Source organism: Oncorhynchus gorbuscha, linkage group LG01 (genome assembly GCF_021184085.1).
Source record: "Oncorhynchus gorbuscha isolate QuinsamMale2020 ecotype Even-year linkage group LG01, OgorEven_v1.0, whole genome shotgun sequence".
NCBI classification, from domain to species: Eukaryota; Metazoa; Chordata; class Actinopteri; order Salmoniformes; family Salmonidae; genus Oncorhynchus; species Oncorhynchus gorbuscha.
The window spans coordinates 60,489,997-60,513,081 of NC_060173.1; the positions used below are offsets into that span (position 1 = coordinate 60,489,997).

General features: G+C 41.3%; 1 protein-coding gene across 3 annotated transcripts in view; it reads right to left on the reverse strand.

The window, feature by feature from the left end:
- Positions 1-23,085, reverse strand: part of osbpl5 (oxysterol binding protein-like 5) — a 120,893-nt gene that overhangs the window by 16,721 nt on the left and 81,087 nt on the right. For all 3 annotated transcript variants that reach the window (XM_046357917.1, XM_046357910.1, XM_046357922.1), the window contains 6 exons: positions 11,483-11,678; positions 10,957-11,141; positions 10,624-10,705; positions 7,737-7,835; positions 2,632-2,728; positions 2,357-2,455 (listed from right to left, as the gene is read on the reverse strand). In XM_046357917.1, coding sequence (XP_046213873.1) covers positions 2,357-2,455; positions 2,632-2,728; positions 7,737-7,835; positions 10,624-10,705; positions 10,957-11,141; positions 11,483-11,678 — 758 coding nt within the window. The remainder of the gene's footprint in view (positions 1-2,356; positions 2,456-2,631; positions 2,729-7,736; positions 7,836-10,623; positions 10,706-10,956; positions 11,142-11,482; positions 11,679-23,085) is intronic.

Genomic DNA, 23,085 nt, shown 5'->3' on the forward strand with positions numbered 1-23,085 from the left:
AACTTCCCTCTCATCGGCTAACAATTTGCCTGCAAAGAAAACAAGTCTGGCCATGAACAAAGTGAGACGGGAGCTCCCGCCATCTGTGCAAAATAAGACACCTGCACAGCCTTTTGTATTCCACAACGGTGCTGAAGAATGACAAGACAACTGTCACGCCTTGGTCATTATATTTTGTGTTTTTGGTATATGTTTGGGTAAGCCAGGGTGTGACATGGGTTTATATGTTGTGTTTTCGTATTGGGCGTTTGTAGTAATTGGGATTGTGTATGATTAGGGGTGTGTCTAGTTAGGCTTGGCTGCCTGAGGCGATTCTCAATTGGAGTCAGCTGCTTATCGTTGTCTCTGACTGCATTTCGGTCTGACTCTCTTCATTCATACAACAGACAAACGTCGTTACAACAACAGGAACACAATAAAGAGAAAACGGGGGACTATTTCACACTACAACCAAACAAAGCAAGTCAAAGCAAGTGAAAGTTTACAAAAAAATGGTGCCAACTGTTAGGACAATGGATAACAGCTAAATGAGATCCGACTGACGTCATTGCGTGACAACGCACACCATGTAAGCATAAGCAGACAATTATTAAGTATTTTGGCTGCTGTCAAATAAACACTTTTATTATAATGCCATTATTTACTTTGTGCTGTGTTTCACTATTTAGCAAGGCCACTTGGCACTTATAATGATTATAAAATGCAGCTGTTACCTTATTCCAACACATATGCTTCCTGTTTCATAGTTGTAACAAAGGCCATCCACTAATATTTTGTTTTTAAAATAAATGTTGGCGTATGTGTTTTTCAGTTTTTATATATAGCCTACAGTAACAAAACTAATAAATGCTACTGTTATTGAAAGAAATAAAACAAATCTTATTCTAATGTCACCCAAGGCCTTCATAAATACAAATTATTTTTACAATAGCATATATGAACTATATTAATTACACTGTTAGAATGCTGCAGTCAGAATGACCTGAAGAGGAATCCAACGAGGCACAGCAGTTCTAGTGTTAAAACTACAATCCTTGTTGAAACAATAGCAAAGCGGTCAACCCGCATGTTCTGGTAAAAATTTGGGGATGGGCCTGGAGAAATGTAGCCATTCAGAGACAGAGCTATGGATGCAAGGACTGAGCATCCATGCTAACAAGATGATAGTTTTAACCATGTTTTGAGGACAATCTGTGTAGGCACAAATCTGGCCTGCGGGTGGTTTGAGCAACAAAAAAACTCAATATACAGTGCCTTCAGAGAGTATTCAGACTAGAGGTCGACCGATTAATCGGAATGGCCGATTAATTAGGGCCGGTTTCAAGTTTTCATAACAATCGGAAATCTGTATTTTTGGACACCGATTTGGACAAAACAATTTTTTTTACACCTTTATTTCATCTTTATTTAACTAGGCAAGTCAGTTCAGAACACATTCTTATTTTCAATGATGGCCTAGGAACGGTGGCTTAACTGTGGCAGAACGACAGATTTTTACCTTGTCAGCTCGGGGATTCAATCTTGCAACCTTACAGTTACCTAGTCCAACGCTCTAACCACCTGATTACATTGCACTCCGCGAGGAGCCTGCCTGTTACGTGAATGCAGTAAGAAGCAAAGGTAAGTTGCTAGCTAGCATTAAACTTATCTTATAAAAAACAATCAATCAATCATAATCACTAGTTAACTACACATGGTTGATGATATTACTAGTTTATCTGGCGTGTCCTGCGCTGCATATAATCGATGCGTTTTTCTTTCTTCCATTATGCGTTATTGTGTAGATTGATTAAATACAATATGTGTTTTCATCAATTTTAGAATAGGGCTGTAAACGTAACAAAATGTGGAAAAGGTTAAGGGGTCTGAATACTTTCCGAATGCACTGCATTTTTCAAATGACTGAAACCAAATCGACACGGTGTAGAAATGATAACGGACCTACAGTCTTATAGTTTCTTGAATGTGTCCAGCTCGCTAATAAATCACAGAAATGTAAAGCTAGCACAGTCAGGGAGTATTGACAATTCCAAAAACGATGAATAGAGGACTATCCTTTGCAAATATTTACACACAGGAAATGTTGTAGACTGAATTAGCCTCCCGGGGCAAAATTGGTTTGACACCCCTGCTATACAGTATTTGTTTAGATGTACTTGTATTGGGTTCTGATGGGGTACGAATGTTGAACTAAGCTCATGTTCATTTTTGAAATGTATTTTTTATTAATGATATGAATATACATAAGCCCAAAAATGGATGCAGCAATTAAGGATTCAATGTTAGAGTTGCTCAGAAAACCAGAGATATTTAGATTCCAGAAAGACCGTTTATGGATTTAAAAAGAAAGTAGTACCTTTACAGTGGGCGTAAGGCATGGTGATGACGTACTCCTCATCCCTGCCCAGCAGCATCAATCTGGCTCTGCCATCCAGTATGGCAGACAGAGAGTTACCTGGAACAGGACATTAGAATTTACACCGATCAACCTGGTCCCAGATCTGTTCATGCTGTAAAGATCTGTTTCATATACACCTTTAGGCATAGAGTAGATAGAAACACCATTTAATTCCCGACACTAGATTGACTACACAAAAACAAAGATTGTGGTGTGCAGATAAGCCAGCGTACCGTAAAACTTGGACTTGGCCAAGATGCTGCCGCTGATATAGAAGCCGTCCTTCTTGTTGCAGACGTAGAAGGCGGAGATTGGTGGGTGGTGGGAGATCTGAGATAGAAAGATAGGGAGTGTGTTATTTAGGGCAGTGATTCTCAACTGGGGAAGTCCCCCCCCCCCCACACACACACACACACACACACTGATCCAATGAACTGACATTTCTCCACATACACACTGATCCAATAAAAATGTAATTCTGCAACATTTTGTTTTAAATGTGACAAATCCAATCAGATAATACAGATATTTTTCTGACATCTACAGTTGCAAGAAAAAGTTTGTGAACCCTTTGGAATTACCTGGATTTCTGCATTGATTGCTCATAAAATGTGGTCTGATCTTCATCGAAGTCACAATAATAGACAAACACAATCTGACTAAACTAATAACGCACAAAGAGTTTTCACAGTTTTATTGAAGACGTTGAGTAATCATTCACAGTGCAGGCTGGTAAAAGTAAGTAAACCCTTGAATTTAGTAACTTCTAGATCCTCCATTAGCAGCAACAACCTCCACCAAACGTTTCCTGTAGCTGCTTATAAAACCTGGCACAACATTTTGAACCATTCCTCCCTACAAATCTGTTTCAGTTCATCAATATTTCTGGGTTGTCTTGATTGCACAGCCCTCTTCCGGACATGCCACAGCATCACAATTGGGTTAAGGTCAGGACTATGACTTGGCCATTCCAAAACACAAATCTTTCTTTTCAGCCATTCTTTAGTTGATTTACTTGTGTGCTTTGGGTCATTGTCTTGTCGCATCACCCAACCTCTCTTAAGCTTGAGGTCATGAACTGCTGCCCTGATATTCTCCTGTAAAATGTCTTGATACACTTTTGAATTCATTGTTCCCTCAATGATTGCAAGGCATCCAGGCCCTGAGGCAGCAAAGCAGCCCCAAACCATGATGCTCCCTACACTACATGCTTCACAGTTAGGATGAGGTTTTTGTGTTGTGTGCAGTGCCCTTTTTCCTCCACACATAGCGTTGTGTATTTTTCCCAAAAAGTTAAACTTTTGTCTCATCTGTCCACAGCACATTTCCCCAGAAGCGTTGTGGAACATCCTGGTGGTCTTGGGCAAAACTGAGACATGCCGCAATGTTTTTTAAGACCGCAGTGGTTTCCTTCGTGGTGTCCTTCCATGAACACCATAGTTGTTCAGTGTTTTTCTGATAGTGGACACATGAACACAGACTTTCTTTGCCCTTTGCGCTCTTGGAGTAATCTTCGCAGGACACTCACTCCGAGGGAGAGTAGCAACAGTCCTGAATCTTCTCCATTTGTAGACCGTATGTCTTACCATGGAAAGATGAACACACCAAGGTCTTTAGCAATGCTTTTGTGACCTTTTCCAGCTACGTGCATCTCTATAATGTGTCTTCTAAGGTCCTGTGAAAGTTGTTGGGATTAAGGCATGGTTCCCACTAACCAGTCTTTCTGGAGAAGAACATACAGTATTTGTCAGTAACCAAGCTTTGTTTCCCTTCATAGGGCACGGCGCCTGTGCAACCCACACCTCCAATCTCATCTCCTTAATTGAAACACTTGACTCCAAATAGCTTTTGGAGAAGTCGTTAACATAGAATCACTTACTTTTCCCAGCCTGCACAGTGAATGTCTTCAATAAATGTCAATAAAAAGGTGAGAAGTACAACTGTGTGTTATTAGTTTAGTCAGATTGTGTTTCTCTATTATTGTGACTTCGATGAAGATCAGACCAGATTTGATGAGTAATCAATGCAGAAATCCAGGTAATTACAAAGGGTTCACAAACTTTTTCTTGCAACTGTAGCTTGATTGACAGCTAACTATGTTCTGCAGTCATTGCACATGTGGATAGTAGGCTTTCACTTAAGTCATGTAGGCTAGCTGTCAGAGTAAAATCATGGACACGTTTATAAAACGTGCAGCTCCATTTTCATCTACGGCTGCTTTCAATGTCAACATCAAGGCAGACAACCTGGTCCCTGTCAAGAAGAGAAAATACGTAATCAAATACGGTTTTACGTATATAGAAAAGGCAGGGTGGGTGTAGACCCTCCAAAATGAAAAGGCACCTGGACATCAAGCATCCAAGAAACAAAGACAGCTGACTTTTTTTTCTTCAAGAAAATATCAACATCTGGAGGCCTCACAAGATTCACTGAAGAACGTATGCACGGTACAAGAAAATGCATTCGCGCATCGCCTTGTGGCCCAGCGCATTGCTAAGTGCAAAAAAAGCCCACACCAGCGCAGAGGATCTCATTCTCTCTGCTGTGATTGATATGTGCAATGAAATCTTGGGAGAGTAAGCCGCCAACAAACTTAACCCCTATCCAATGACACCATTAGGAGGAGAATCCAGGACATGTCTGAAGACATAACGCACCAGACAGAGCGCATCAGTGCAAATGGCCATTACGCACACGGCAGCTTGATGAATCCACAGATGTGGCTCACCACGTCAATGTCAGAGACGCCTGGGAAAATAACACTGAGGAGTTGATTTGCCCACCACCACCAGAGTATGTCTTTAACACGATGGATATGTACCTGGGCTCCGTGGGGTTGGCCTGAGATGGGTGTGTCGGTGTGACCACTGATGGGGCAGCTGCCATGACGGGAACGCACTACGGTGTAGTAAAGTGATCGTGGAGAGAGCACCGAGTGCGATGTGGAACCATTTACATTTGAGTCATTTAGCAGTCACTCTTACATAGATTAAGTATCTTACATAGAGTGACTCACAGTAGTGAGTGGGGGTGGGCAGTATACCGGTATGAACGTGAATACCTCTATGACGGTGTGCCATGATATGGATTTTTGCATTGGTCTGGCTTTAAGATATCCGACCTCGACCAACAAACAGGTACTGTGTAAGTTGTGTCGACGCATTGTGTTAGTCAAACACCAGCAAACTGTTTCACCACCTGAAAACCCCGCATGTGCGTGACTGTGAAGTATCTACCAGAATGCGTGCAGCAAACCCCCGGAGCAAGACATCTCCAAGCCAGACTCGCACTCAGCTATCATTCAAGGAATCATTCGTTAGTGGTACTGCCTATGACAAGAAGAGCAAGAAGTGGAATGAGATAACGAGTGCAATTGTGTATCACATAGCGAAAGACGTAGAACCAATTCAAACTGTGGAGACAGACGGTTTCACAAAGTTGATGCGAACTCTAGAATCGAGCTGTAAATACTTCAGCAAAACATGTCTGACAGAACTCTACACAGAATGTCGTGACAGAGTTGCCAAGGAAATCCATAACGGTGCATTCTTCTCTACCACTGAAGACTTATGGTCAAGCCGGACCACAGAGCCTCATGATTCATTACATTGACGGACAACTGGAAGTTGCAAAACAAATGCCTTTAGACCTCTTATTTCCCAGACGACCACACCGGAAAAATTATTGCAGCTGGGCTGAGAAAGGCACTTTCACTTCTTTTAAAAAGTACAGTATATCGTTATCATCCGGAAAGTGGAAAACATGCTGCAGGGTAACAAATAATGTTACCCTTCAGCACTACATATTAGTGTGAAAATTGTTTCTCTGCTATGGCCATGCTGAAAACTAAAAGCAGAAACAAACTGGACAGTCAGCGTGACCTCCGAACTGCCCCGTCAACCATCACCCCATACTTCAACAAACTTACCAAACTGAAGAAACACCCCCAGCTTTCCCACTGATAGACCGCACTACCATGAATAAACAGATTCATTCATTATTGTTCAATTGTGATTGTTAAATAATTCTGACATTAGATTTGTTCTTCTTTTTTTAACTAGGCAAGTCAGTTAAGAACAAATTCTTAATTACAATGACGCCTAGGAACAGTGGGTTAACTGCCTTATTCAGGGGCAGAATGACAGATTTAAATCATGTCAACTCAGGGATTTGATCTTGCAACCTTTCAGTTACAAGTCCGACGGACTAAGCACGAGGCTACCTGCCGCTTGAACTGGTTAAAAACGTACACCGTTATTAAAACTTTAAGGTTGAGAAATTATTCACATGGTAACTGATGAAGAATTCTTAATGATTGTTTTTTTCTATTTTAAACACTGGTATGTGTTCCTGTTAACATTATTGGACTGGTGTGTGTTACTGTTAACATTATTGGACTGGTGTGTGTTACTGTTAACATTATTGGACTGGTGTGTGTTACTGTTCATTAACAATATTGGACTGGTGTGTGTTACTGTTCATTAACATTATTGGACTGGTGTGTGTTACTGTTCATTAACATTATTGGACTGGTGTGTGTTACTGTTCAATAACATTATTGGACTGGTGTGTGTTACTGTTCAATAACATTATTGGACTGGTGTGTGTTCCTGTTCATTAACATTATTGGACTGGTGTGTGTTACTGTTCATTAACATTATTGGACTGGTGTGTGTTACTGTTAACATTATTGGACTGGTGTGTGTTACTGTTCAATAACATTATTGGACATTTGTGTGTGTTACTGTTAACATTATTGGACTGGTGTGTGTTACTGTTCATTAACATTATTGGACTGGTGTGTGTTTCTGTTCAATAACATTATTGGACATTTGTGTGTGTTACTGTTAACATTATTGGACTGGTGTGTGTTACTGTTCATTAACATTATTGGACTGGTGTGTGTTACTGTTAACATTATTGGACTGGTGTGTGTTACTGTTCAATAACATTATTGGACATTTGTGTGTGTTACTGTTAACATTATTGGACTGGTGTGTGTTACTGTTCATTAACATTATTGGACTGGTGTGTGTTACTGTTAACATTATTGGACTAGTGTGTGTTACTGTTCATTTTTTAAATATCATAATATAGTAACCTATTGAGACAGAGTCTATTTGCATGTGAAGCCTGCCGTAGGACTACTACTTGGACTTGTCCAATACTGGTATTTCAGATACACAACAGTAATATTAAGCAGTAGGGCTGTCAATGAGTTTGGTTAGGAGGCAGCTGAAGTCTTAGCTAGCTTTTAGACAAAAGACCTGCAGAGGTATGACAGAGACAGCGGTACACACTTGTTGTGTGTGTGTAAGAAGTATATGGGTCATCTCACCTGCTCTGCGATGTAAAAGGTGCAGCTGTCTGTCTGAGGGTGGAGCCAGCAACAGCGAAACGTCTCTCCTAGGATGGGGTTATAGGGCTTCTTCAGTCCCTGTAACACGCACACCCATCCACTACTGTTAAAATCTATCACATACATGCACACAGCCATACTTCATTTAAAATATCAAATCAAAGGATTCAAACACAAATAATCATAGCTGCATGGACACAATGATGAATACAGACACACATACATGCTGTTAATATCCATCACATGACTGCACTCATTCCAAACTGTGTATCATACAAAATAGTAGGGCTGTCCCCAACGAAACAAAAAATATTTGACGACAGAAAGTTGCCTGTTCTTTCGACCAATCGATCGGTCAACATTTTTTAAAGGTGTATTTTTCCATACATAGACATACTGTGTTTTAATAAAAGCAACTACATGCACTGAGCTTGTCTGATGCTTTAAGCTTATGACAAATGCCTCAAGAGGGCTCCAGAAAAGAAGAAAAAAATTACCTGACCCAACTATTCTCCCACTCCTGTTGGCTTTAGCAGATTCTGCCATTACTCTCCTGAAGTTGCGGGTAATAGATTACACGAGGAGTCTCATGTTGAATACCAATTTATCCTACCATTTCTCCTGATCTGCGTGCCAGTTATGGTATGCACATTTTCATGAAACAGTTTAATTTCATTTGTAATAACGTCTTCATATCTCAAAATCATTGTCATGTGGTTAATCAAAATTCTATCCAAATTTAAATGAAAATGATACGAACCTAAAAAGTAACTTCTATTGCCAACTATGTAAAAATAGCCAACAAATAAACTACCTGCAGGTATAAAATATCCTGATAAAAATAAATATTCTATAAATATCACATTGGCCTGTTTGCAACAAACTTGAAACATTGTATCAACTATTAACTTGGGTCTGGCCCGAAGCTAGCGAACTTACTGATCCTTCTATATAATATTATCTCTTATCTATTATTGTGGCGCTCCTGCACCTACATATAAACACTACCAGCACCCAAAATGAGTACCAGAACCTATTTCAGTCCAAGTCCAGCACTGATAAGAAGTAATCAGGTAGGCCTATTTTATGACGTTTCAACTGGATCAGAGCATGACATGTTTCCCTTTCATGCTGTGTGGTTGTCGAAAGGGAGAGACCTGAAAATATAGTTTTTAAATACATTGAGGAACTATTGTAATTCTCAATGGATGTAAAAACAGACTTTGTTTGCTTACTGTTTAAGGTGAAGACAACATTACCTTGAAAAGCTACACAGGTTATTAGTGGTGGTGCGTTCAGCCAATCAAAAATACTATCAAATCCCCCAAATGGGCACATTTACTATGTGTGTGTGTGTGTGTGTGTGTGTGTGTGTGTGTGTGTGTGTGTGTGTGTGTGTGTGTGTGTGTGTGTGTGTGTGTGTGTGTGTGTGTGTGTGTGTGTGTGTGTGTGTGTGTAGAAGGCCAGCATCCCGGAGTCGCCTCTTCAACTGTTGACATTGGTGTTTTGCAGGTACTATTTAATGAAGCTGCCAGTTGAGGACTTGTGAGGCGTCTGTTTCTCAAACTAGACACTCTAATGTATTGTCCTTTTGGCAAGTTGTGCAGCGGGGCGTCACACTCATCTTTCTATTCTGGTTTGAGACAGTTTGTGCTGTTCTGTAAAGGGAATAGTACACAGCATTGTACGAGATCTTCAGTTTCTTGGCAATTTCTGGCATGGAATAGCCTTCATTTCTCAGAACAAGAATAGACTGAAAAAAGTTATTTGTTTCTGGCCATTTTGAGCCTGTAATCGAACCCACAAATGCTGGTGCTCCTGATACTCAACTAGTCTGAAGGCCAGTTTAGTTGCTTCTTTAATCAGGACAACAGTTTTTAGCTGTTCTAACATAATTGCAAAATGGTTTTTCTAATGATCAATTAGCCCTTTAAAATGATAAACTTGGATTAGCTAACACAACATGCCATTGGAACACATGAGTGATGGTTGCTGATAATGGGCCTCTTTACGCCTATGTAGATATTCCATAAACAATCAGCCGTTTCCAGATAAAATAGTCATTTACAACATTAACAATGTCTACACTGTATTTCTGATTAATTTTATGTTATTTCTGATTAATTTAATGTGCTTTTCTTTCAAAAACAAGGACATTTCTATGTGACCCCAAACTTTTGAACGTTAGTGTATGTATGTATGTATATATGTCTTTCTGTATGTATATATGCGTTACTGCTCAACTAAAACAAATCTCGGTCGACCAACAGCCTAACGACCAAACAATCGACCAGTCAACTAATTGGGGTCAGCACTACAAAATAGATTAACAGGCAAATACAAAATGAAAGAATAAAAGAGTGACACATTACAATTAAGCGTTGCTCTACCTCTGTTTGCCACACCCTATCACGTGTCTGTGTTGCTGTGTGTATCAGGTATACCTGGCTTGGAAAGCAGCTGAACCTGTAATTCTGGGAGTCCCTGTGGCAGTTACACCAGAGACACTCTTACCTCTTCCCCAGTCTAGCGTATACAAGATAGAATATATCAGCCTGAAAGAACAATGACTCAATATTTTTTTTATTTGACCCATCTATGGTATAAATTCTTTACCAAGACCCTACAGAAATGAAATAACTAACCCAACTCCGCAATCTCCCATTCCACAACCCACAAAGTTTACACTACGGAATTTTTGTTTTTCAAATTTTGGCTTGAATATTGGTTGTATGTTCATACAGTGGTACAATCGTAGAATGGAAGTCAGACCAGTCACTCAGAACTACAATGGCTCCTCCAGCCAACCCCAGAAATAGGAGAGTGTCACTTTGTATTATTAACCTTAAAGAACAGGCGAGTTTACCTTGGGCTTCTTGTAGAAGCCAGACAGGTACCAGCGCACGACCTGCTTTATTCTGCCATATGGACTCTCCTCCCTCGCAGCCCTGGGACCAGAGAGAGAGCAAGAGCGAGAGAGGACATAGAAGAAAAAAACAGAGAGTGCGAGAGAGAGAGAGAGCGAGAGAGAGAGAGAGAGAGGGAGGGAAAGGGAGAGATGAACACAGGGCTTTGTTCAGTTAGAGTGTATCTACTATCTCATACAGTAGATTGGTATAGTGGTAGTGACATAGTAGAGGTAAAGTAATGGCGGTAATAGTTGAGCGACAAGTGTACTACTAGTCTAGTATTGTCATACTCCGACAGCAGATTAGCGTGGTAGTAGTAGTCCGATAGTTTGTCCAGGAAAGAGCGTGGCTCCAGGATGAAGGTGGGCAAGACCACTTTAGACAGGTCCATGCCAGGCCGCAGCTGCTTTAGCAGGGTCCAGATCAGACCCTTGTTCTCCTCAGACACCGTCTCCACTTGGGACGCCTCACCAGCCTGGGAGAAAGGGACACACAGAAGCAAGGTTGGAAAATTTAAGTTTTGATTAATTCGAATAGACTCCTTTCAGTAGAGGAAAACGTATTTCCCATTCCTACGATAAATAGTCATCATGTCTCTTTTTGTCTTTACCCTACAGTCCTGATAATCACGTAGCTGCCCGGCGGTCAAAGCCGGCCCCACGTCACATTTCATGTGGCCCCTGATGTTCACCAATAAATTTGATAGATTTAGAGTAAATCATCACTGGCTAGCTACAGGCTTTGTAACGTGCTGAACCCCTAATAACCTGTCAGTGTATGTTAGCCGTCTGTGAGTGATGTCCTGTCGTGTTTCACCTCGGCCATCTCCTCCTGGCTCTGCTCGACGTAGGATGTGGCCTGCAGCCCCGGAGACAACTCGTCCGATTGGTCCATGTCGCTCTCCTCCGTCAGCCGACCTCCGTTCTCATTGGCCCCGTTGTCCCAATCCTCCTGGGCATCGTGCTCTGATTTCTCAGAGTAGCCGTCATTCTCCATCTGTTGGTTGGCCAACCTTAAAGAGGAGAAACACACAGATATGGTTTAATTAGCAGGAGCACACATTAATAAAGTTTGTGTCTGTTACAGATATGTGATGGTACAACGCTGTTATTTATTAACTTAATGTCCATCTGCACATTGGTAAGCTATTGGGTTTGCATATTTCATTAATAAAACTGTAGCAGAATTTGATTTAAACTGAATAACTTCCAGTTACCAGTTTCAGGGGCGTACCTCTGCCCCAGAACAAAGTCAAGACAGATGAATAAAACTGAATTTTGCACCGGTGTTGAAAACAACAGCCTCAGCTCCCGATACTTCAGTTTTAATACCTGTGCAATTCATGGTCACTTGCAGCACACGCAAGCTTAGCTTGAAAGCAGGACAAGTGACATGATTCTCTGGGAGAATTGGATAAAAAGGCATTGAGCAGGTCATCCTGCTCTGAACTCTAATTCACATATAAGAAACGGTACTAAGTCATCCCTTGTCACCACCATATGAAATGAATCATAATGATGAGATCCTAATAGGTACCGCATCTCAAGAACAGCATCTCAACATAATGATGTCACAGCTATGACACAACTCACTGACAAACAACCTCAAAAAAAAAATCATCCCATATTGAAAAGCCTGAAAAAAATGTAATTTCTCACTCCTAAAGTGTTTTTCCTTCTCCATATTTTGAGAGAGCTGGATATGATTACACAGAGACCAGCAAACAGAGACTAGATCACAGTCCTCCACCTTAACTGTGGAGGACGGGCTCATACTAACGGCTGGAATGGAATGGCATTGACACATCAAACATGGTTTCCTTGCGTTTGATTACCAGTCACTTCATTCCAGTCATCATTATGAGCCACCCTCTCCTCACCTGGGTACGAGATAGAGGGATAAGGCCTAATGTCAAAGGACAGGACGCATGTCCAACGTCTGTCAGCATTTCACTGTAAGGTCTCTACTCCTGTTTTTAAATTGGCACGTGACACAACATTTGATTTCATTTGTACAACATGGCTGCCTAAGCAACCACATCCCCCAACGCACCCCTCATGAATGTCACTGTCAATAATGATGTTACTCAGAGGATGACACGCACATGCAGTTGCACAGACACAGGACACAGAGCCCAAGAACGATAGAGCCCTGGATATAAGAAATACATATCCCACAATATTCACAGCGTGCCCCAGCTATGTGTGGTACTGAATAAGAACCATATTCACTTACATCCTGCCATTCAAAAGAACACATTTTGTGAACAACTACCAGACTTAACCTTAAGACAACCAGTGAGTAGAAAAGCATCAGTCCATAAAAGAGAGAAAAAGACGGAGAGAAAAGGGCAGCCGGCTAAAGAGGACCTTAATGGCTGTTAGATTGGAGCCATTAACAGCAGACCTTTGTGTGTGGCTCTCCAGTGGACAGATGGACGGAAACATACACAGCCTCCTTCTCACAGGCACACGCCGGTTTTCCACACAGTACACACTGAAACTGTAAGGCCACAAAGGCCACGCATGTCAAAAGTCATATGTTCTACCTCACCAGCCAATTGGAAATATTACACAAACACATTACACCGTAGGCCATAAACTTGGGACGCGTGGCCTTTCTTACCTTGTAACAAACGGCAATTATCCTCCAGATTCCACTTAAGCACAACAACAAGCGATTTATATAAAATACATCCACAGGCACAAAAAGCCCTTCCCCTCTCCTCTCCTCTCTAAGTAAAAAGGCACATGTCTGTTATTTTCACAAATCAGCGACTAAAGCGTAGGGATTTGTTTTCCTGTCTTCTCTGCCACGCCTGCTTCCTGGATATGTGTGAGAATGTATGTATGTGTGTGTGTGTGTGTGTGTGTGTGTGTGTGTGTGTGTGTGTGTGTGTGTGTGTGTGTGTGTGTGTGTGTGTGTGTGTGTGTGTGTGTGTGTGTGTGTGTGTGTGTGCAGAAAGGAAGAGGCGAAGCAAGAGGATTCACTCTCACCTAAATCTGTCCAAATTAAGCACAATGCATTTATATGGGCTTATTTTGGACCTAAGCTTGTCGCCTGCCTGCCTTTCCCCTTTGGAACAATGACTCCCATTGTTAGGGCGGAAACATGAGTATCTGGTCATTATATACAGGATCTCTGGTGTGTAACAGTGTGGGGGGGGGGGGTCTACTTCACTGGTTGGTAAAATATTTATTCCTGAGTATCTGCCTCCTGTCACATGACCCACGGGGGCTGTTGTGATTGGCTGAAAGGAGAGAGGGGCACAAACAGGGAGGGGCTAGAGAGTGCAGTCTAAATGGAGGATTCTAGAAAACGCACACAGACATACACCATGACTCTCAATTACTTAGCGAAATCAATGAACATTTTGCCCTGACATTATTTGGCATGACAACTCCATTGAAACCCAATGAAATTGTGACCACTATTTAGGCACACCTTATTGAATATGTCACTGCTCAGGTGCCCTATTTAATGACCCTACTTATCTTTGAATCAGCAGGTGTGCCCTCTCTTTGTTATAACCCCTGACAAAGAAATTCAAGTAGATTTTTTATACTCTGAGTTGTATGCTAAAATGGTATTGTGTATTTTACTGCGAGCTGACTAAGGGATAGTATTCCCCCAATCTTAACTTCTCTTTGAGGTCAGCAAACGATTGTCAACTTCCCAAAATAGCCTATACATACTTGAATCCACAGAGATCCTATTAAATGACGAGTTATAACATGTAATTATATACTTCAATCTAATTTAGACAATGATGTGACAAAATCAAAGTAGATCTGCTTCAACTTCGAATTTAAGACTTTGGAAGATAGCTTTTTTTTAGCTCCCAATTATAATGATTTTGCTTGGGGAGGGTTGAGTCTTTTTTCCTTCAGGTTTACATTCATTCTTTTGCAGCTTTTACTATATCATTTATTCCACCCCGCTTGCATGCGCCTCCCTTATGTCAAGGTGGTATTTCCTTTATGCACTATCTTTTCAATATAGCTTAAATACTGTAATTGTCATCTAACCTTTAAAAAGTATTTATCACATTTTCTATGTGGCATAAACTCAACCACTCAATGTTTTAATCTGATTAGGCTACTTCAAATGTCTCCTGTAGGCATGTACACGGTCGTCCAAAATATAATTCCAGCATCTTCAAAATGGCTTGACATCAATCAGATTTCCATCCAACCTTTTAATGCATGTAAAGTACATGTTGGATAAAAATATCATGACATCATGGGAAAGCATGCAGTTTATTAGGCTACAGAGAAAATAATGATGAACTTCACCAGGTGGTGAATGTGCATGGTGACGAGCTTGATGCTCCTTTCAATAAATATTGAGGGTCTTATTCTGGTGACATGATGATCAATGCTTGGCTGCTGTTTGCGAAAAATAATCTCACACTTTTGTTGATAATTTCATCATGTGGGCTATACTGTATACCAGAGTGGACACATTCGCTATACCTACACTTTGTTTTTGTACCAAAACCATCAGTAGGCCCAGAGTTTAAATGCGATGGAAACCCGTTTAACTTGTATTTTTTATTTGGTCCATGAATTTAAGTCATTTTTATGTGCACCACATATTTACGCACATACTTTTACAAGAAATAAGCCAATTTTAAACAACTGATGGGAAAATGTGCATATTGGTTTTGTGGATTTTCTCATTTTTTCATGAAAATCTGTCGCTAATTGCATGGAAACCTAGCTATACACACTAAAGCAGGGATAATCAACTAGATTCAAGCGCGGGCCAATTTTTTTCTTGAGCAGATGGTCGGAAGATAATTACAAATAATTTGTAGACTGCAAATTGACCGCAAATGCTTCTCTAATGTAAAAAATGTGAAGTGTGGTGTACCGCAGGGCAGCTATCTAGGCCCTCTACTCTTTTCTATTTTTACCAATGACCTGCCACTGGCATTAAACAAAGCATGTGTGTTCATGTATGCTGATGATTCAACCATATACGCATCAGCATCCACAGCTGATGAAATCACTGAAACCCTTAACAAAGAGTTGCAGTCAGTTATGGAATGGGTGGCCAGTAATAAACTGGTTCTGAACATCTCTAAAACTAAAGAGCATTGTATTTGGTACAAATCATTCCTCAAGTGCTACACCTCAGATTAATCTGGTAATGAATGGTGTTTCTGTTGAACAAGTTGAGGAGACTAAATTACTTGGCGTTACCTTAGATTGTAAACTATCATGGTCAAAATATATAGATTCAATGGTTGTCAAGATGGGGAGAGGTCTAGCCGTAATAAAAGAGATGCTCTGCTTTTTTGACACCACACTCCAAAAAGCAAGTTCTGCCAGCTCTAGTTTTATCTAATCTTGATTATTGTCCAGTCATGTGGTCCAGTGATGCAAGGAAAGACCTAGTTAAGCCCAGGACAGAGTGACATGTTTTGCTCTTAATTGTAATCAGAGGGCTAATATTAATACTATGCATGCCAGTCTCTCTTGGCTAAGAGACGAAGAGAGACTGACTGCATCACTTATTTTTATAAGAAACTAATGTTTTGAAAATCCCAAATTGTTTGCATAGTCAACTTACACAGAGCTCTGGCACACACGTATCCCACCAAACATGCCACCAGGGGTCTTTTCAGAGTACCCAAATCCAGAACCAATTCAAGAAAGCTTACAGTATCATATTTAGCTCTCATCACGTTGAACTTCCTTTCATCTTTATATTGCTCAAATAAACAGCAAACCTGGTTTCAAAAAACAGAAAAAGCAACACCTTGCGGCACAACGCCTCTCCCCTATTTGAACTAGATAGGTTGTGTGTATGCATTGATATGTAGGCTACGTGTACCTTTAAAAAAATGTATTGTCTATTGATGTTTTGCATTATGTCTGTATTATGTCTGTATTATGTTTCATGTTTTGTGTGCACCCCAGGAAGAGTAGCTGCTGCTTTTGCAACAGCTAATGGGGATCCTAATAAAATACCAAAATACAGTGCATTCGGAAAGTATTCAGATCACCTTGACGTTTGACACATTTTCTTACATTACAGTCTTATTTTAAAATTGATAAATACATGTTTTACTCATCAATCGACACACAATACCACATAATGACAAAGCGAAAACATTTCTTTATGCTTAATTTTTTGCAAAAGTATTAAAATAAAAAAACAGATATTACATAAGTATTCAAACTCAACTTGATTGGAATCCACCTGTGGTAAATTCAATTTAATGGACATGACTTGGAAAAGCACACACCTGTCTATATAAGGTCCCACAGTTGACAGTGCATGTCAGAGCAAAAACCAAGCCATGAGGTCGAAGGAACTGTCTGTAGAGCTCCAAGGCAGGATTGTGTCGAGGCACATATCTGGGGAAGGGTACCACAACATGTCTGCAGTATTGAAGGTCCCCAAGAACACAGTGAACTCCATTAATCTAAAATGGAAGAAGATTGGAATGACCAAGACTCTTCCTAGAGCTTGTCTCCCAGCCAAACTGAGCAATCGGGGGAGAAGGGCCTTGGTCATGGAGGTGACCAAGAACTTGATGGTCCCTCTGACAGAGCTCCAGAGTTCCTCTGTGGAGATGGAAGAACATTCCAGAAGTAACAACCATCTCTGCAGCACTCCACCAATCAGGCCTTTATGGTAGAGCTGCCAGACGAAAGCCACTCCTCAGTAAAAGGCACAGGACAGACCGCTTGGACTTTGCCGCAAGGCACCAAAAGAAGATTCTCTGGTCTGATGAAACCAAGATTGAGCTCTTTGGCCTGAATGCCAAGCGTCACATCTGGAGGAAACCTGGCACCATCCCTACGGTGTAGCATGGTGGCAGCATCATGTTGTTTGATGTTTTTCAGTGGCAGAGACTGGGAGACTAGTCAGGAATGAGGGAAAGATGAATGGAGCAAAGTACAGAGAGATCCTTGATGAAAACCTGCTCCAGGACAATTGTCCAGGACAAAACCTTCTAACAGGACAATGGCCCTTAAATGTAATGTAAATGTAATGGCCCTAAGCGCATAGCCAAGACAACGCAGGAGTGGCTTCGGGACAAGACCTAAAAAAAAGCTGTGCAGCGATGCTCCCCATCCAACCTGACAGAGCTTGAGAAGATCTGCAGAGATTTTTGGAGAAACTCCAAATACGGGTATGCCAAGCTTTTAGCAAGATGACTCGAGGATGTAAAATCACTGCCAAAGGTGCTGCCAAAGGTCTGAAAACATATGTAAATGTGATTTTTTTTTGTGTGCAAAAATTCCTAAAATTGATTTTGCTTTATCATTATGGGGTATTGTGTGTCAGTTGACGAGGGAAAAACTACTATTTAATACATTTTAGAATCAGGCTGTAACGTAACTAAATGTGGAAAAAGTAAAGGGGTCTAAATACTTTACGAATACACTGTATAATACTTGACTAAAGCATCATTTCAAACCTTGATTACATTTGTATGCGATCAAACATCTCTCGATTATAAGTGGGAATACTTGGGAACAGATAGAAATAAATTGGAGCGGATTTCTTGGTGTTTTTAGTCTTATGTTCAACAAGCAAAATAAATGTTTTTCTTTTTGTAAAAAATATTTACATTTGCTCAGAAAACATAGCGGGCCAAATAAAAGCACCTGCGCGCCAAATTCTGCCAGTTGGGGAAACCTGTCCTGAAGACCCTGGCAACTGTGATAGTCCAGCTTCACTTTGATTTTGCCTGCACATCATGGTTCACCAAACATCTAAAGAATAAGCTACAGACCAGCCAAAACAAGCTTGTAAGAACAGTACTTAAACTTCCCCCTCATACTCATCTGGAGGTTGAGCATTTTAAGCAGCTAGGCTGGCTATCTGTGGAAAAATGTATTCAACTTGGTCTGGTCCACAGAATTATCACTGACTCAGCCCCAAGGTACCAATCAAGCATAATTACCAGAGACTCTAATATTCACTTTTAAATATAAGTGTCTATCTGGTAAGAACACATTGTTATATACCAGCGCTGTTGAGTGAAACAAACTACCACAGCAATTCAAAGCCATACCAACCATAACCACTTTTTAAAATAGTGTCAAAAGCTGGCTTATGTGTGAATAGTATAACCTCTTTTTGCCTCTTATGTAAATATTGACAGTGTACAAAACATTAGGAACACCTAAAATGGTGCACCGTTTTGAGGGTGTCAAGAACTGCAACGCTGCTGGGGTTTTCACGCTCAACAGTTCCCTGTGTGTATCAAGAATGGTCCATCAACCAAAGTACATACAGCCATTGGCAAGCCAGTGGTCGAAAACAGGTAATTGATGAAAGAAAACAAAAGGAGGATGACTAATTGTGCAGAGCAACAGACAGGCTACAGTTAGTCAACGGACAGGACAGTCCTGTACAACATTGATACCTAAAAACAAATGAAAGAATGCACAACTCATCGTACCTTGACACGAATGGGGTATGGCAGCCAATGACCTTACAGAGTTCCACTTTAAGCAAAAAACAAACTACGGTTGCAGTGGGCTAATGAACAAAAACACTGGACACCGGAGAATTGGAAAAACATTGCCTGGTCTGATGAATCCCGGGTCCTGCTGTTTGGCACACATGGCACATATTGGGCCCCTTGATAAAAGTGGAGCAACGTTTGAATGCCACAAGGTATCTTAAGATCATTGCCAATGAGGTGTATCCCTTCATAGCAGCAGTATATTCATCTGCAAATAGACCATGCAACAAGGCTAGGATTGTCCAGGAATGGTTCCACGAAAATTACAGTGAATTCAGCTTACTGGCAGTGGCCTGCCCAGTCACCAGATCTTAATCCAATTGAGCATCTGTGGGATGAGACGGAACAAGCTATTCAGAGTAGAGATCCACTACATACCAACTTGACACACCTGTGGGAAGCATTGGCGTCAGAATGGGCCAGCATCCCTGTGGAATCAGGTCAATGATCCAACACACCTACATGCTGTGTAAGGGCTATTTGACCAAGAAGGAGCGTGATGGAGTGCAAGTTCAAGACTTGTTTGTTTCACAGAAGTGCATTGAAATTACTTAGGGACTGTTCATTTACATTTACATTTAAGTCATTTAGCAGACGCTCTTATCCAGAGCGACTTACAGGCGACACACCTCTTATGTTGCGCCACATTTTCCAGGAATAATCTTATCGTGTCACTGAATGTATTTTCAGATTTTGTAATCAACAAATGCAGCAAAGCGTACAGTAAATGTAAAATGCACATAAAATCAACAGTGTAATGTTTGGATTAAACAACTTGTGTCCTCACCCATGGTCTAATACGTTGCCCATGATCTCCAAACTGTTGCCTTTCAATTGAATTTAACCCTATCCATATAGGCCCAAAGGAAAATGGAAGGAGGTGTATACAACAAGGGGCAGCAGGGTAGCCTTTGACTTTCCAGTTAAAACTGAGAACAGAATCAAAATTCCTGGAGACAACGGCAGAGACTTACAATCAGTGGTCAAACTATAAAAGCAATAAACTACCATAAGACCATCTCAGGTCTAATTAGGAGTTGGAGTGATCCAAGCAAGGGCTAGGGCACAGAGCCAGTTCCTTTCATTGATGGCAATTTCCTTATAGAGCTGTTGCCTGACAATATATACAGTATGCAGTGCCACTATCAGAAGCTTGAAACTAACCTAAAGATCTTTATGTTCACGAAAGCTATGAATGATCATTTAAGCAGCAATGGAACAAATTATTTTAAAAAGAAATGCTCAAAGACGCTTTGGCATGTAATCAAAGGGAATCATAATGAAGTGTCAGATTATGTTAAAGGAGAGTGCAATTAAAATAAAATAAAATCCACACTAGGAGGTCAAAATCACTCTGAAAATGCGGGAGTGGGACTGTAATCTGGAAGGTTACAAGAAATCACGCTATGCCCTGCAATAAACCATCAAACAGGTAAAGTGTCAATACAGGACTAAGATTGAATCCTACAACACCGGCTCTGACGCTCGTCGGATGTGGCGGACAAAAATATTACAGACTACAAAGGGAAGCACAGCCGCGAGCTTCCCAGTGACACGAGCCTACCAGAAGAGCTTAATTACTGAGGCAAGTAACACTGAAACATGCATGAGAACACCAGCTGTTCCGGAAGACTTATCACACTCTCCGCAGCCGATGTGTGGAAGACCTTTAAACAGGTCAACATTCACAAGGCCGCATGGCCAGATGGATTACCAGGACGTGTAGTCCGAGCATGCACTGACCAACTGGCAAGTGTCTTCACTGACATTTTCAACCTGTCCCTGACAACATGTTGTTTTAAGCAGACCACTATGGTCCCTGTGCCAAAGAACACTAAGGTAACCTGCCTAAATGACTACCGACCCGTAGCACTCACGTCTGTAGCCATGAAGTGCTTTGAAATGCTGGTCATGGCTCACATCAACACCATTATCCCAGAAACCCTAGACCAAGTCCAATTTGCATACCACCCCAACAGATCCACAGATGATGCAATCTCTACTGCACTCAACACTACCCTTTCCGACTTGGACAAAAGGAACACCTATTTGACAATGCTATTTATTGACTACAGCTCAGTTTTCAACACCATAGTGCCCTCAAAGCTCATCAATAAGCTAAGGATCCTGGGACTAAACACCTTCTTCAACTGGATCCTGGACTTCCTGACAGGCCGCCTCCGGGTGGTAAGGGTAATCAACAACACATCTGCCCCGCTGATCCTCAACACGGGGGCCCCACAGGGGTGCGTGCTCAGTCCCCTCCTGTACTCCCTGGTCACTCATGACTGCATGGCTAGGCACGACTTCAACACCATCAAGTTTGCCGATGACACAACAGTGGTAGGCCTGATCACCAACAACGAGACAGCCTATAGGGAGGAGGTCAGAGACCTGGCCGTGTGGTGCCAGGACAACAACCTCTCCCTCAATGTGATCCAGAAAAAGGCGATGACTGTGGACTACAGGAAAAGGAGGACCGAGCACGCCCCCATTCTCATTGACGGGGCTGTAGTGGAGCAGGTTGAGAGCTTCAAGTTACTTGGTGTCCACATCACCAACAAACTATCATGATCCAAACACACCAACACAGTCGTGAAGAGGGCACGACAAAACTTATTCCCCCTAAGGGGACTGAAAGGATTTGGCATGGGTCCTCAGATCATCAAAAAGGTTCTATAGCTGCACCATTGAGGGCATCCTGACTGGTTGCATCACTGCCTGGTATCTTAACTGCTCAGCCTCCGACCACAAGGTGCTAGAGATGGTAGTGAAAACGGCCCAGTACATGGGGCCAAGCCTCCTGCCATCCAGGACCTCTATACCAGGCTGTGTCAGAGGAAGGCCCTAAAAATTGTCAAAGACTCCAGCCACCCTAGTCATAGACTGTTTTCTCTGCTACCACATGGCAAGCGGTACCGGAGCACCAAGTCTAGGTCCAAAAGGATTCTTAAAACCAATTAAGTGTTAGGGGGCGCTATTTTAATTTTTGGATGAAAAACGATCCCGTTTTAAAACGAGATATTTTGTCACGAAAAGATGCTCGACTATGCATATAATTGACAGCTTTGGAAAGAAAACACTCTGACGTTTCCAAAACTGCAAAGATATTGTCTGTGAGTGCAACAGAACTGATGTTACAGGCGAAACCCAGATAAAAATCCAACCAGGAAGTGCCGCATTTTTTGAAACAACCTCATGCCAATGACTCCTTATACGGCTGTGAATGAGCTATGAATGAGCTTACGTTTTCCACGTATTCCCCAAGGTGTCTACAGCATTGTGACGTCTTTTTATGCATTTCCGTTAAAGAATAGCCGTAAGGGTCCATATTTAGCAAGTGGTCATATGGTGTCTCCCGCAGAAAATATTGCGTAAAATACTGGGGAGCCATTTTTCCAATCACTTCTTATGAGAAACCAATTGCCTCAACGGATATATTATCGAATATATAGGTTAAAAACACCTTGAGGATTGATCCTAAACAACGTTTGCAGTGTTTCTGTCAACATTATGGAGATAATTCTGAAAAAAGGTTGGCATTGTAGTGGTAGCATTTTCCGGTCGATTTCTCAGCCAAGCATGATGAAGAAACGGGAGCTATTTCGCCTACAAAAATAATATTTTTGGAAAAAAGGAACATTTGCTATCTAACTGGGAGCCTCCTGAGTCCCTTTGAAGTTCTTCAAAGGTAAATTATTTAATTTGGTTGCTTTTCTTATTTTCGTGAAAATGTTGCCTGCTGCCAGCAGAGCTAGCATAGCATTATGCCATGATAAACTTACACAAATGCTTGTCTAGCGTTGGCTGTAACGCATATTTTGAAAATCTGAGATGACAGTGTTGTTAACAAAAGGCTAAGCTTGTGTTTGAATATATTTATTTCATTTAATTTGCGATTTTCATGAATAGGGAAAGTTGCGTT